The 14,397-nt window shown below is 42.1% G+C and overlaps 1 protein-coding gene across 1 annotated transcript; it reads left to right on the plus strand.

Moving 5' to 3' along the window:
• The first annotated feature begins 1,492 nt into the window (after positions 1–1,492).
• Positions 1,493–14,018, plus strand: LOC143964148 (proteinase-activated receptor 1-like). Its single transcript, XM_077473840.1, has 3 exons — positions 1,493–1,650; positions 3,630–3,656; positions 11,201–14,018. Exons 1-3 carry the CDS (start codon positions 1,506–1,508, stop codon positions 12,199–12,201), a joined length of 1,173 nt encoding a protein of 390 aa, XP_077329966.1. The 5' UTR covers positions 1,493–1,505; the 3' UTR covers positions 12,202–14,018.
• The last annotated feature ends 379 nt before the right edge of the window (positions 14,019–14,397 follow it).

Genomic DNA, 14,397 nt, shown 5'->3' on the forward strand with positions numbered 1-14,397 from the left:
TGCCTGCCCGTGCCATTCTGTCGACGTACATCGTCGTGCGGCGGTCGGCAACTGGTTAAGTGCCCAGTGGTCAAGTGGTTAATGGCTGTGTGTTGAGTTATTTTGAGGGGACAGCAAATTTACACTGTTATACAAGCTGTACACTCACTACTTTACATTGTAGACAAGTGTCATTTCTTCATTTACAAAAATGTGAGGGGTGTACTCACTGATACTGTATCTATCTATCTATCTATCTATCTATCTATATATATATATATATACACACATCTATATAGATTTATCTATCTATAGATATCTATATATCTATAGATATATAGATAGATAGATAGATAGATAGATAGATAGATAGATAGATAGATAGATAGATAGATAGATAGATAGATAGATAGATAGATAGATAGATAGATAGATAGATAGATAGATAGATAGATAGATAGATAGATAGATAGATAGATAGATAGATAGATAGATAGATAGATAGATAGATAGATAGATAGATAGATAGATAGATAGATAGATAGATAGATAGATATTTAATTTTTCTATTTTTTTATTATTATTTATTTTATTTTTTTGATATTGTGACCAGAGCAATACACTGTACTACTCTGGGGAGGTGATCAGGATTTTTATTTTATTTTACACACAGTAATTGCTTATAATACAATTTCCTTGTGATCTGTTGTGATTAGTCACAGTGTTCACATGGTACCGCCAGCGTTCTGGTACACTGACCTGTCATCATCCACCGGACACAGCCGGTGACAAATCACGCAATCTAGGAGGATGTCAAATGACGTCCTTCCAGGATAGCAGTGCTCCTGCTCAGCTGCCATTTGTCTATAGGCCAAGTGGGGGGTGGTTAAAGTTGGCTACCCCCAGTAATCACTCTGGACACAGTAACCCTATAAGGCCGGGTTCACACTGCTGCGGGGGGAGATCCGGATGTGATTCGCACCGCACTGCAGTGCAAATCACATCCGATCTCCGTAGCGATGCGAGTTCAGCCATACAGATAGTATGGCTGAATTCGCATCGCTCCCGCAGCAAACTCGCACGGGACCCTTTTTTTGGTCCGCAACAGAATCGGATCGCATGGGTGTTCACACCATGCGGTCCGATTCCTGTGCGAGTCGGCAGATCGCACTGCGATATGCGGACGGATCTGGGGGTGTCATTAACATATCATTGACACTCCCAGCCGTTCGCATAGGGCAGTGTGAACTGCCGGCGGGAGTAATGCGATGCGGGAAAACGCAGCGGATTCGCGGCGTTCCCTCATCGCTGTGGTGTGAACCCAGCCTAAAGGTTTGTTTTTTTGCCTAACAATAGTTTCTTGAGTACCAGTCCTCGTCTTTTTACTTCTTTTCGCTGTTACTAGCCCCTATGTATACCATTCCCCCGAACACACATCATTTGTCTTCCTACATTTGGCAGTCATGCTCAGGTGTAAACTATCTGTCTCTTATTGGTTTACAGATGAGTCCTACATAGGAGATTTTATGTCTGTAGAAACCTGGGTTACTCCACTTGGGCATTCATTTACCTGTGAAGAAGAGATATTGAGGATTACTCCCAATATGAGTGTTGTGCTCCTGGATGTCGAAGTTGAGGCCTTTACACTGAAAAGGGACAATTCCAGAAGAGGTAAGTGATACTAGCAGGGGTGTAATTAGAAATCACAGGGCCCCATAGCAAAATGTTGTATGGGCCCCCCCCCCCCAGCACCCTCACCCAGGGGTGGATCCAGAGTCTAGTCTTTGGAGGGGCACTGCCAGAAAATGTTTTTTTGGGGGCAATTTATCAGGGCAATGGCTGATGTTGGCGCTTCAATCATCACGGCACCATAGTTGTTATGGTGTCAGGATGATTGAAACACATTATTTCTATTATTACATTGTTATAGAAAATGAAATAGTTCAACTCACCATAATGCAGAATCAGTGGGAGCCCCTGAGTGTGTCACTTGCCACCATCGCCTGCCACAAGTTGCGGATTGTCACTTGCACACATTGCAATTTGTCCACTGTCACCTGCCACACATTGCGAATTGTCCACTTGCCACATCACCTGCCACCCATTGCGGATTGTCCACTTGCCACGTCACCTGCCACAAGTTGCAGATTGTCATCTGCCACATCACCTGCCACAAGTTGCGGATTGTCATCTGCCACATCACCTGCCACAAGTTGCGGATTGTCCACTATCACCTGCCACACATTGCGGATTGTCCACTTGCCACGTCACCTGCCACACGTTGCAAATTGTCCACTATTACCTGCCACCCATTGCGGATTGTCCACTTGCCACATCACCTGCCACAAGTTGCAGGTTGTCACTTTCCTGCTAAGGTGGAGAATGGGGATTGCCACTTCCTGTGTCCCAGTCTGAGTCAGGCAGCAGAGAGATGATGTAATCTCTCTGCTGCCTGCATAGTGAGTGAGGGCGGAACTGCCATGATGTCATCTCTCTGCTCCACCACACGCTGATTGGCCAGTCCGCCCACCTAGCCTCCCAGCTGGCAGCTCCCCCACCCCCTGCGTGCCCATGTCCGCTCGTACAGTCAGTGTGACTGTGTAGGGGTGTGGGAGGAACCCAGGGTACCCGAAGGAAACCCATGCAGGCACAGGGAGAACATGCAAACTCCAGGCAGGTAGTGTCGTTGTTGGGATTTGAACCTTTTTACTGCTGGGTGAGAGTGCTACCCACTACACCACTGTGCCACCCAAGGTATAATAAATTGAAAACAAAGTCTGTTCCAATAGTGGTTATAAAAGACAATCCGTGTCCACTTAAGGAGTCACCATGACACGTGCATCCACCACCCAAGAGAGAGAATAAACAACCGGGGTATCTTTGTGGGTGAAACACGTCAGGGGCCGAGGGCTGGTCGATGTGGAGAGTTCTGGTGTCAAACCCCTAGAGATCATCACCCCTTTGACCATCATCCTGACATTTCCATCTTCATGCTGGCTTGATTCATTTGGGTCTATACATTCTGGTAAGAGTGTATTTCTCTCTCCCGGGTGGTGGATGCACGTGTCATGGGGACTCCTTATGTGGACAGGGATTGTCTTTTAGAACCACTACTCTAAACCATTTTCAATTTTTCATACCTGGATTGTCCCACCACATGGTGGCCGCTCTACATTCACATTTCCATTTTACTCATAGAAGGTTCCATCTTTGGACTTATTACACTTATTTACTTATTTGCAGATTGCACGTTATTATTTGCATATGGTAGTATCCCCATTTTAGTTGTGTACATATTTGTTTACAATTGGTATTATATTTAGCGCTGCACTTTTTATTCAGAATTTTTTACACAATTTTCTATTAGTTTGTAGCGCTAGCTGCTATCCTTTACATGACTTTAGCGCAGTAATTTGTTTATGATGATTTTGTGAGCTGTACTTGTATTATGAACTGGATTGTGATCAATCAATTCACCACTCATTACTCTTCAAGTTTCTAATAACAGAAATGAATGTGGATTGGAGAAATGTAAATAAATAATAAAAAATATATATATATATATATACTGTATATATAAAATAAAAAAAATCAGAATTTTGTGTTCATTGTATTTGTTCTCTAACACTTTTATCTTAAACCTTTTTCAGATAGTGAATCTACGTTTATTATCTACGGTAAGTAGCTTATCATAGAGTTGCAGTTTATTTAACTCATTACTGTCTTGACTACAAATACGTCCGCATGGTTTGTTTGTTTCTTTGTCTTTGTTATTAAACTCCTCGCCCCTGAGATGGTGGGGCCACTTTAGTTTCAACAATGGTTGTCTGCATATCGCCTGAGGCCTCGTGCACGCAGGATGTTTAAAAAAAAAAGCAGGAAAAAGCACAGTTAAAAACGCGATTTTAGCCGATTTTTTAATAGCGTTTAAGGGCGTTTATGCGCACTTTTTTGGGCGTTAGTGGTTTTTGAAAACACCTATAATGTAAACATGCCTAAAAACGTGAAACGCCGCTAAACGTGACTAAAAGCTTGCTATGGCATTTCGTAGTGCTTAGCAGTTTGTTTGTTTTTTTGGCATTTTTCGTTTTTACAGCTCGACAGCCTCTGCTCCTGGATGCACAGGCTGTTCTTTTTTTTCTACTGTCCCCACTTATGCCTCCAAATGTCTCTGAAAGTTGTGTAACACATAGGATAACATAGAGGGGCGTTTAGAGGCAATTAAAAAAAAAAAAAAACTTCAGATGCCCCTAACAGCAACTGTAAAAACATCCTGTGTGCATGAGACCTTATAGTATAATGCAGTGGTCTCCAAACTGTGGCCCTGGGGCCGGATGTGGTAATTTACTTGCCTTTATCCAGCCCTTCAGGCATTATTCCTGCCAATGACACCAACAATGGGACAATAAACTGGCCCTTTGTTTACAAAGTTTGGAGACCCCTGCTATAATGCTTAACCTGGCCATACACTAGTAAAAATGTGTTCAACATTTTTAACTTTAACAACATTTTTTCCATTTTCTAATTGTTAGTGGGGTCATATCAACATTCATTTTGTCTGCAGTGATGAGAAAAATGTAAAAAGCAGGATGGACAATGTTTCTTGAACAAACACATTTCTAAGGGCTTGTTTACACTTGCTTTGGCTTCAACACACATTAACGGCCAGTTTACGCTTGCTTCAAAGGACCTGTAATGTTATTATGGACAGTATTGGGGTAAGAAGACCTGTAGTGTTATTATGGACAGGATTGGGGTAAGAGGACCTGTAATATTATTATGGACAGGATTGGGGTAAGAGGACCTGTAATGTTATTATGGACACGATTGGGGTAAGAGGACCTGTAGTGTTATTATGGACAGGATTGGGATAAGAGGACCTGTAATGTTATTATGGACAGGATTGGGGTAAGAGGATCTGTAATGTTATTATGGACAGGATTGGGGTAAGAGAACCTGTAATGTTATTATGGACAGGATTGGGGTAAGAGGACCTGTAATGTTATTATGGACAGGATTGGGGTAAGAGGACCTGTAATGTTATTATGGACAGGATTGGGGTAAGAGGACCTGTAGTGTTATCATGGACAGGATTGGGATAAGAGGACCTGTAATGTTCTTATGGACAGGATTGGGGTAAGAGGACCTGTAATGTTATTATGGACAGGATTGGGGTAAGAGGATCTGTAATGTTATTATGGACAGGATTGGGATAAGAGGACCTGTAATGTTCTTATGGACAGGATTGGGGTAAGAGGACCTGTAATGTTTTTATGGACAGGATTGGGGTAAGAGGATCTGTAATGTTATTATGGACAGGATTGGGGTAAGAGGACCTGTAATGTTCTTATGGACAGGATTGGGGTAAGAGGACCTGTAATGTTATTATGGACAGGATTGGGGTAAGAGGACCTGTAGTGTTATCATGGACAGGATTGGGATAAGAGGACCTGTAATGTTCTTATGGACAGGATTGGGGTAAGAGGACCTGTAATGTTATTATGGACAGGGTTGGGGTAAGAGGATCTGTAATGTTATTATGGACAGGATTGGGGTAAGAGGACCTGTAATGTTATTATGGACAGGATTGGGGTAAGAGGACCTGTAATGTTCTTATGGACAGGATTGGGGTAAGAGGATCTGTAATGTTATTATGGACAGGATTGGGATAAGAGGACCTGTAATGTTCTTATGGACAGGATTGGGGTAAGAGGACCTGTAGTGTTATCATGGACAGGATTGGGATAAGAGGACCTGTAATGTTCTTATGGACAGGATTGGGGTAAGAGGACCTGTAATGTTATTATGGACAGGATTGGGGTAAGAGGACCTGTAATGTTATTATGGACAGGATTGGGGTAAGAGGACCTGTAATGTTATTATGGACAGGATTGGGGTAAGAGGACCTGTAGTGTTATTATGGACAGGATTGAGATAAGAGGACCTGTAGTGTTATTATGGACTGGATTGTGGTAAGAGGACCTGTAATGTTCTTATGGACAGGATTGGGGTAAGAGGACCTGTAATGTTATTATGGACAGGATTGTGGTAAGAGGACCTGTAGTGTTATTATGGACAGGATTGGGGTAAGAGGACCTAAATGTTTAAGAATTAAAAACTCTCGATCAGACATCTGTTCTTCAATTATATTGTACCTTTCCTGAGTGTGCTCTGTGGTCTCCTCTAGACCTTCCATTGGTCCTTCTCAGTCCTGTTTTTAAAGTATCCCCTTCAACACCAACCCCCCTTTGCCTCTCTTTTACTTTTTAACTCTATTCCTGGTGGAAATTTCATTCAACCATACATATATTACCTCCCGATCCTGTCAATGGATAACAGGGGACTGCACTACCAGTCCTCTTTGATATTGAAGTTCCTGCGCATATAGTCAATAAGTTTTATTTATTTTTTCCTTTACAATAAAGGCCTTTGAACACCAAAACACATTACCCTTCTGTCTCCAGAGCCATTTTTGCACACATATTTAAAACATAATTTTAGACCTGAAGATTATAGTATCTCACACAATTGAGTACACCCCTCACATTTTTGTACATATTTTATTCTATCTTTTCATTTGACAACACTGAAGAAAAGATACTTTGCTGCAATGTAAAGTAGTGAGTGTACAGCTTGTATAACAGTGTACATTTGCTGTCCCCTCAAAATAACTCAACACACAGCCATTAATGTCTAAACCGCTGGCAACAAAAGTGAGTACACCCCTAATATTTACAAAAATGTGAGGGGCGTACTGACTTTTGTGAGATACTGTATGTAAAACCCCCAAAGCATTATTTATTTCTGAAAGCAGACAACATAAATAATAACATTGCGGTAGTCTCAATTTTGTTAATGTCACATGATATTAGCGCAACATTTTATGAAACATAACATTTTAGTGAAAAAATACATTAAAGTTAATCTTAGGGCACATAAACCAATATATTACTCAACTTTTTAGTAAAAATGAGGCTCCAAATAACGTGATGCCCATGTCACTACCAGGTCATTTGCAGGAAGGGAAAGACAGCGAGTGGACATTCACAGATCTCCTTCTTCTCTACCGGAACCCCCCGCCATTACTGGTCTGGGGTTAGTCCAATGAGCATGCAGAGCCTGGGAACCATGGTAGACATGTGCGATTAGCTTCGTACGAATCGAAAATTCATACGAATTTCCGTAAAATTCGTACATTCGGGAGGATCTGAAATACAAATTGCTATGCTTCCGAATTCTGTATGAAATACAAAATTTCGTTTACGAAATTTGGATCCAAATTCCTAACGAACATTCGTAATTGTTACGACAAGTTAACGAACCTAAAAGTTAAAAACCCAGGAAGTCAGCACAGCACAGGGATGGTGGGAGCCCCTCATAATGGGCACAGTGGGTGTACACTCAGACCCAGGAACTCAGAACAGGGATGGTGGGAGCCCCTTATAATGATTAATTCATCATAATGAACATTCGTAATTGTTACGAAAAATTTACGAACCTAAACCTATACGAAAATTCGTATTTCGTACGAAATTTCAGACACGAATTTCAAAATACGAATTAATTCTAATACAAAACAGAACGAAACAAAACAAATTTATTCATGGCGCACATATCTAAACCATGGGGGGGGGGGGAGGGTCGGCATATATAGGGGTATGTGGAAATCCAACGCCTAAACAGTCGCCGGATCACTTTCATCTGACAGCCAACAACAGGCAGCTTGTCAAATTCACACACAGTGACTTCAGATGCAAGGAGTGTTTGTAAAAACCCTGCCACCGCCAACTTACTATGTATGTCAGTGGCAGTAAATGGGTTAAAGCCAATTACTAAATAAACTAAACACATATTGCACTGATTATATATTATAGATTATTATTATTATAATAATTATTATTATTATAGATTAACCACTTGCCTACTGGGCACTTAAACACCCTTCCTGCCCAGACCAATTTTCAGCTTTTGGTGCTCTCACACTTTGAATGACAATTACTCAGTCATGCAACACTACCCAAATTAATTTGTTGTCCTTTTTTTCCCACAAATAGAGCTTTCTTTTGGTGGTATTTGATCACCTCTGGGTTTTTTATTTTTTGCGCTATAAATGAAAAAAGACTGAAAATTTTGAAAAAAAAAACAAAATTTTCTTTGTTTCTGTGATAAAATTATGCAAATTATGAATTTTTCTTCATACATTTTGGCCACAATTTATACTGCTACATATCTTTGGTAAAAATAACCCAAATTAGTGGATATTATTTGGTCTTTGTGAAAGTTAGAGAGTCTACAAGCTGTGGTGCGAATCATACAAAATTGAACACATCTGATGTACTGGTGGCCGATCTCATTTCTTGTGACCCGAACAAGCCAGGAAAGTATAAATACGCCCCAAATGACCCCTTTTTTGAAGGTAGACATTACAAGGTATTTAGTAAGAGGCATGGTGAGCGTTTTGATGTTGTCATTTTTTCCCACAATTCTTTGCAAAATTAAGATTTTTAATTTTTTTAATTTTTTTTCCACAAAATTGTCATTGTGATTTCTCTCACATTGCATGTGTATACCACAAATTACACCCCAAAATAAATTCTGCAACTCCTTCTGAGTATTACGATACCACATGTGTGGGACTTTTCCACAGCCTGGCCACTTAGAGAGGCCCAACATGCAGGGAGCGCCGTCACGTGTTCTAGGAGCATAAATTACACATCTAAATTGTTGACTATTTATTACACTTTTGAAGGCCCTGGAGCACCAGGACAATGACACATGGCACTGATGTGGCACTGATGACAGATGGCACTGATACGTGGCACTGATGACACGTGACACTGATGACAGATGGCACTGATATGTGGCATTGATGACACGTGACACTGATAACAGATGGCATGTGACACTGACAGGTGGCACTGATGACAGATGGCACTGATACGTGGCACTGATGACAGATGTCATTAATACATGGCACTGATGACACGTGACACTGATATGGCACTGATGAAAGATGGCACTATGTGGCACTGATGACACATGGTACTGATGTGGCACTGATGACAGATGACACTTATATGTGGCACTGGGGACAGATGGCACTGGGGACAAATGGCACTGACGACAGGGGGCACTGGGGACAGATGGCACTGACAGGTGGCACTGGGGACTGATGGCAGTGGGGCAGATGGCAGTGGGGACAGATGGCAGTGGGGACAGATGGCAGTTAATTTTATGTTTTTTTTTTTTTGGAACTTACGGCCGCTGCAGCCGTTCATCTCTCCCTCCTCACACGCTGTCTCTGTGTGAGGAGGGAGAGTAGAGCTGAGAGATGATCTCATACAGTATGTTTACATATGTTTACATATGAGATCCTCTCTCATTGGACATGCCGATCGCACTGTAAACGGCCGCTGTGATTGGCAGTTTACAGTGATCTGTGATTGGCTATATCCAAGGGACACGGTCAGCACAGAACTTCCCCGATGCGCGCTCTCAGGAGCGCGCATTGCGGAAGTAAACAGGAGGACGTCCAGGGACGCCCTCCCGGCAGGTTGCGTCCATGCTGTAGCTGTCTCTCAGCTATAGCACAAGCGCGAAGTGGTTATAGAACTGCAGAACAATGTATAATTGTTCCTTATTGGAGAATATATAAAGTTTGATGGTCCACTCTGTATGATACTTGTTCTTACTGTTCAGTATTTGGACTTTCAGATCCAATACTCTGTGGATTATTGTCCATTGTAACTGACACATTTTTTCAACTGGTTATTACTATTATAATTATTATTATTATTATACACGATTTATATAGCGCCAACAGTTTATGCATCCCTTTACAATGTATAGGGGAGAGAACACAATTACAGTACAATACAAAAGGTACAGGAGGGCCCTACTCGTAGAGCTTACATTCTAAAGGGAGGGGGTGGTGGTACAAAAGGTAATAGCTGCAGAGAATGATTTGATGGGCATGGCTCGGGGACAGTTAGGTGGGTGTAGGATAGGCTTCCCTGAATAAATGAGTTTTCAGGGAACTCCTAAAGGTGGACAGGGTAGGGGCTGATCGGACAGACTGGGGCAGGGAGTTCCAGAGGATGGGAGAGGCTCTGGAGAAGTCTTAAAGGCGAGCATGAGAGGAGGTAACAAGGGAGCTAGAGAGCAGGAGGTCCTGGGAGGAGCGGAGGGGACGATTTGGGCGATATCTGCAGATGAGGTTGGTGATGTAGATGGGGGCGATGTTGTGGATGGCTTTTTATGTTATGGTTAGCATTTTGAATTTTACACGGTGGGGGAGGGGAAGCCAGTGAAGGGATTGGCAGAGAGGGGCAGCAGTCAGGGAACGATTAGTGAGGTGTATTAGTCTAGCAGCAGCATTCATAATAGACTGAAGGGGGGGTTGCCTGCTTAAGGGTAGGCCATTAAGGAGAGAGTTGCAGTAGTCAAGGCGGGAAATAATCAAGGAGTGAACGAATTGCTTTGTGGTGTCATTAGTCGGAAGGGTGGAATTCTGGAGATGTTGCGGAGGTGAAGGTGGCAGGATTAGCCAGTGATTGGATGTGGGGACTGAAGGAGAGGTCAGAGTCAAGGATTACACCCAGGACCCTGGCATGTGTGGAGGGACCAATGGTTGTGTTGCTGATATATATATTTTTTTTTTGTGTTGCTGCTGATATTAATGGTGAAGTCACGGGGGGGGGGGGGGGGGGGGGGTCGTGAAGGAGGAACTAAAACAAGCTCAGTTTTAGAAAGATTGAGTTTGAGGAAGTGGTGTGACATCCATACCGATACGTCATTCAGTAAATTGGAGATCTGCGAGGAGATTGAGAGGGTGAGTTGAGGAGTGGAGAGATAGATTTGGGTGTCATCGGCATAGAGATGGTATTGGAAACCATGGGAGGTTATCAACTGGCCCAGGAAAGAGGTATAGTCCAGAAGCCCTAATGGAGGCATGGGCTTTGATTAGAGATTCTGTCCTGTTCTCACAGATGAAGGGAAGGCTCTTTAATACCACAAAGGCAACACCAAAACACATTAGTAGCCTGCAGAGGGTGTAAAAATAGGGATGATTGGGGAAGGAGGACTCCGTGTTCAGAGTGACTCTCTTTTTGTTGTTTATTGAGTTTTATTACTGTTACTTTATATGAGCTCATAATTTTTTTTTCAAGTTCAATGTATGTGCTTAATTTCTTAATGCTAATATTAGGCATTTACTTTCCAGATAACAAATATAAAAATAATGAAGACATTATTCGTATCTTAAGTAGTTCAAGCAGACATTGGAGTGTGACCATTCTTGTCCCATCGATCTATATTGTTGTGTTCCTCGTGGCTCTTCCTCTCAATATCATGGCGATCATCGTGTTCCTGGTGAAAATGAAGGTCAGGAAGCCGGCAGTGGTCTACATGCTTAACCTCGCCACTGCAGATGTCCTCCTCATTAGCATCTTGCCTTTTTATATTGTCTACCGGTTCATGGGATCTAACTGGATATTTGGAGAAGCAATGTGTCACTTCGTCATGGCAGCATTTTACTGTAACATGTACTGCTCCGTCCTGCTCATGACAAGTATCAGCGTGGACCGTTTCCTGGGCATAGTCTACCCGGTGCGATCTCTCCCCTGGCGCACAGTGACCCGAGCCTGGTTGGTGTGTGGTGTCATCTGGGTCATCTCATTGGCCAGCTTTGTGCCTCTTCTCATACAAAAGCAAACCATAACTGTGCTAGATATCACAATGTGTCATGATAGTCAGCACTTTGGGGCTTATTATATTTTTGGTTTTCACTATTTCGCCACTGTTTTCTCTGTTTTTAATTTCTTACCGTTATTCATTACAACATTCTGTTACGTTGGAATCATCCGCGGTCTCAGCAGATCAAAATTTGATGGCACACATAAGAGATCACGAGCTATCCGCCTGTCCGTGGTTGTGCTGAGTGTGTTTCTCCTTTGTTTTGGCCCCACCAATGCCATCTATTTAATTTACTACCAGCAATTAATAAGGAATATGGATTACTCTCTATATTGCACCTACATCCTCTCTTCCACTATCAGCAGTATAAACTGTTGTCTGGATCCTCTTATTTATTATTTTGCATCCTCCGAGTGTCAGAGATACGTCTACAGCTTGCTGCGCTGGAAGCAAGATTCTTGCCCTCCAGTACACAAAGAGCAGTCACCCTTGAGGACTCATTCTGCTCAGTTCATCGAGAGTGTATGAATTATTTTAACTCCTTCCCATTCAGCCCTGGCATCCATTTAACTAAATCTTTATGCCTAGGCCCAGGGGGTAGGAAGGACTGCCTGATCACTTGACCTTAATGTTAGTGTGCTCTAGACCCGATGTACAGTAACTTTCTACATGGACCATCCTGCACACCTATGTCCCTTTGTGCTTCGTTGAATTAACTCTCATTTTAGTGAAGTAATAGGAGAGTCCCACAAAAAAAAAACCTTTCCCATGAGGGGAGTATTCACTTTTGTCTTATGAAAGTTAGCCACAGTGGCTAAAAAGAAATGGAAGCACAAAAAACACAAATCACTCATAGGAAGGCCCATCAGGGACTAATACATGTCCGCCACTACCAGGAGTTATGACCGGTAGATTATTATGCATAAACACAACAGGGAGATAACATACTATTGTACATTTAAAAGATTAACCATAATTGTATTATCTATTAAATGTGCCTCCCCAGAGCCCCTCACCCTCCATGGATGTCCATGGCTCCATGTTTTGTTTTTGGAATTTCACTAACTTCAGAAAATAACCACTTGCCGACGATATACGTCGGCACAATGGCATGGCTGCACAAATGGGCGTACCTGTATGTCCCCTTTAAGATGTGGCATTGGGGGCACGCACCATGTACTCCGTGACCATGCCCACTGGTCCCATGGGCTCAATGTCTGCCGAGGGCCAGCGATCGTGTCACGGAGTGGAGGAAAGGGCAGATGCCTTTGTAAACAAGGCATTTTCCCATTCTGCCTAGTGACATGACAGGGATCTACTGCTCCCTGTCATCGGGAAAAGTGATCGCTGTCATGTCAGTGGTAGCCCACCTCCCCAACAGTTAGAAGCACTCTCTAGGGCACACTTAACCCCTTCATCGCCCCCCTAGTGTTTAAGCCCTTCCCTGCCAGTGTCATTTATACAGTAATCAGTGCATTTTTATAGCACTGATCGCTGTATAAATGACAATGGTCCCAAAATAGTGTCAAAAGTGTCCGACGTGTCTGCCATAATGTCGCAGTCACAATAACAATTGCAGATCGCCGCCATTACTAATAAAAAAAAAATATATAATAAAAATGCCATAAATCTATCCCCTATTTTGTAGACGCTATACATTTTGCGCAAACCAATCAATATATGCTTATTGCGATTTTGTTTTGCCAAAAATATGTAGAAGAATACGTATCGACCTAAACTGAGAATTAAACTCTTTTTTTTATATGATCATAAAGGCAAAACTTTGGGACATTGAATGAGGCTAACACCAAAAGGATGCCTGCCTCCATCCCTATCTATAATATGTAAAAGGAGAGAACAGAATTGGGACTTTGAATGAAGCACACATCAGTAAGAGAGTAAGTCAAGTGACTAGAATATTTATTTTGTATAGTTCTCTCCTTTTACATAGTTTTTTTTTTAAATATATTTTTGGGGGATATTTATTATAGCAAATAGTAAAAAACATTGCTTTTTTTCAAAATTGTCACTCTTTTTTGTTTATAGCGCAAAAAATAAAAACCGCAGGGGTGATCAAATACCACCAATAGAAAGCTCTATTTGTGAGGAAAAAGGGGTGTCAATTTTGTTTGGGAGCCATGTCGCACAATTGTAAGTTACACCGACGCAGTGCTGAATCACAAAAAGTGCTCTGGTCAGGAAGGGGGCAAATTCTTCTGAAGTGGTTAAAGATGATTACAGGTACTCTTTAAATGGCTCGGCTCTTTTGTATATAATTGAATATTCACAAATGTTTTATTCTTTTTCATTACTCTGCTTATAATAAAAGCACTCGTTAAGTATCAGATTTGAATCAGATTTGTGATGAATTGTACGGCTGAAAATATAAAAGAACGTAATAACCAACAAACTAATTTGAGTCCACCTGGAAAACGTACACAGGGCTGTGTGTTATGCCACGTACACACGAGAGGACTTCTCGTCGGACTGAACTCTGAAAGGACTTTTCGACGGAGCTCTGACTGAGTTCCGCCGAAACGGACTTGCCTACACACGATCACACCAAAGTCCGATCCTTTAGAACGCGATGACGTACGACGGGACTAGAAAAAGGAAGTTCAATAGCCAGTAGCCAATAACTGCCCTTGCGTAATTTTTGGTCCGTCGGAACAGCATTCAGACGAACGGTTTTCTTCATAGGAACTGGTTCCGGCGGAAAGATTT

This window comes from Lithobates pipiens, unplaced genomic scaffold (assembly GCF_037356315.1).
Source record: "Lithobates pipiens isolate NorthernLeopardFrog02 unplaced genomic scaffold, aLitPip1_a1.2 Scaffold_8, whole genome shotgun sequence".
In the NCBI taxonomy this organism is placed as follows: domain Eukaryota; kingdom Metazoa; phylum Chordata; class Amphibia; order Anura; family Ranidae; genus Lithobates; species Lithobates pipiens.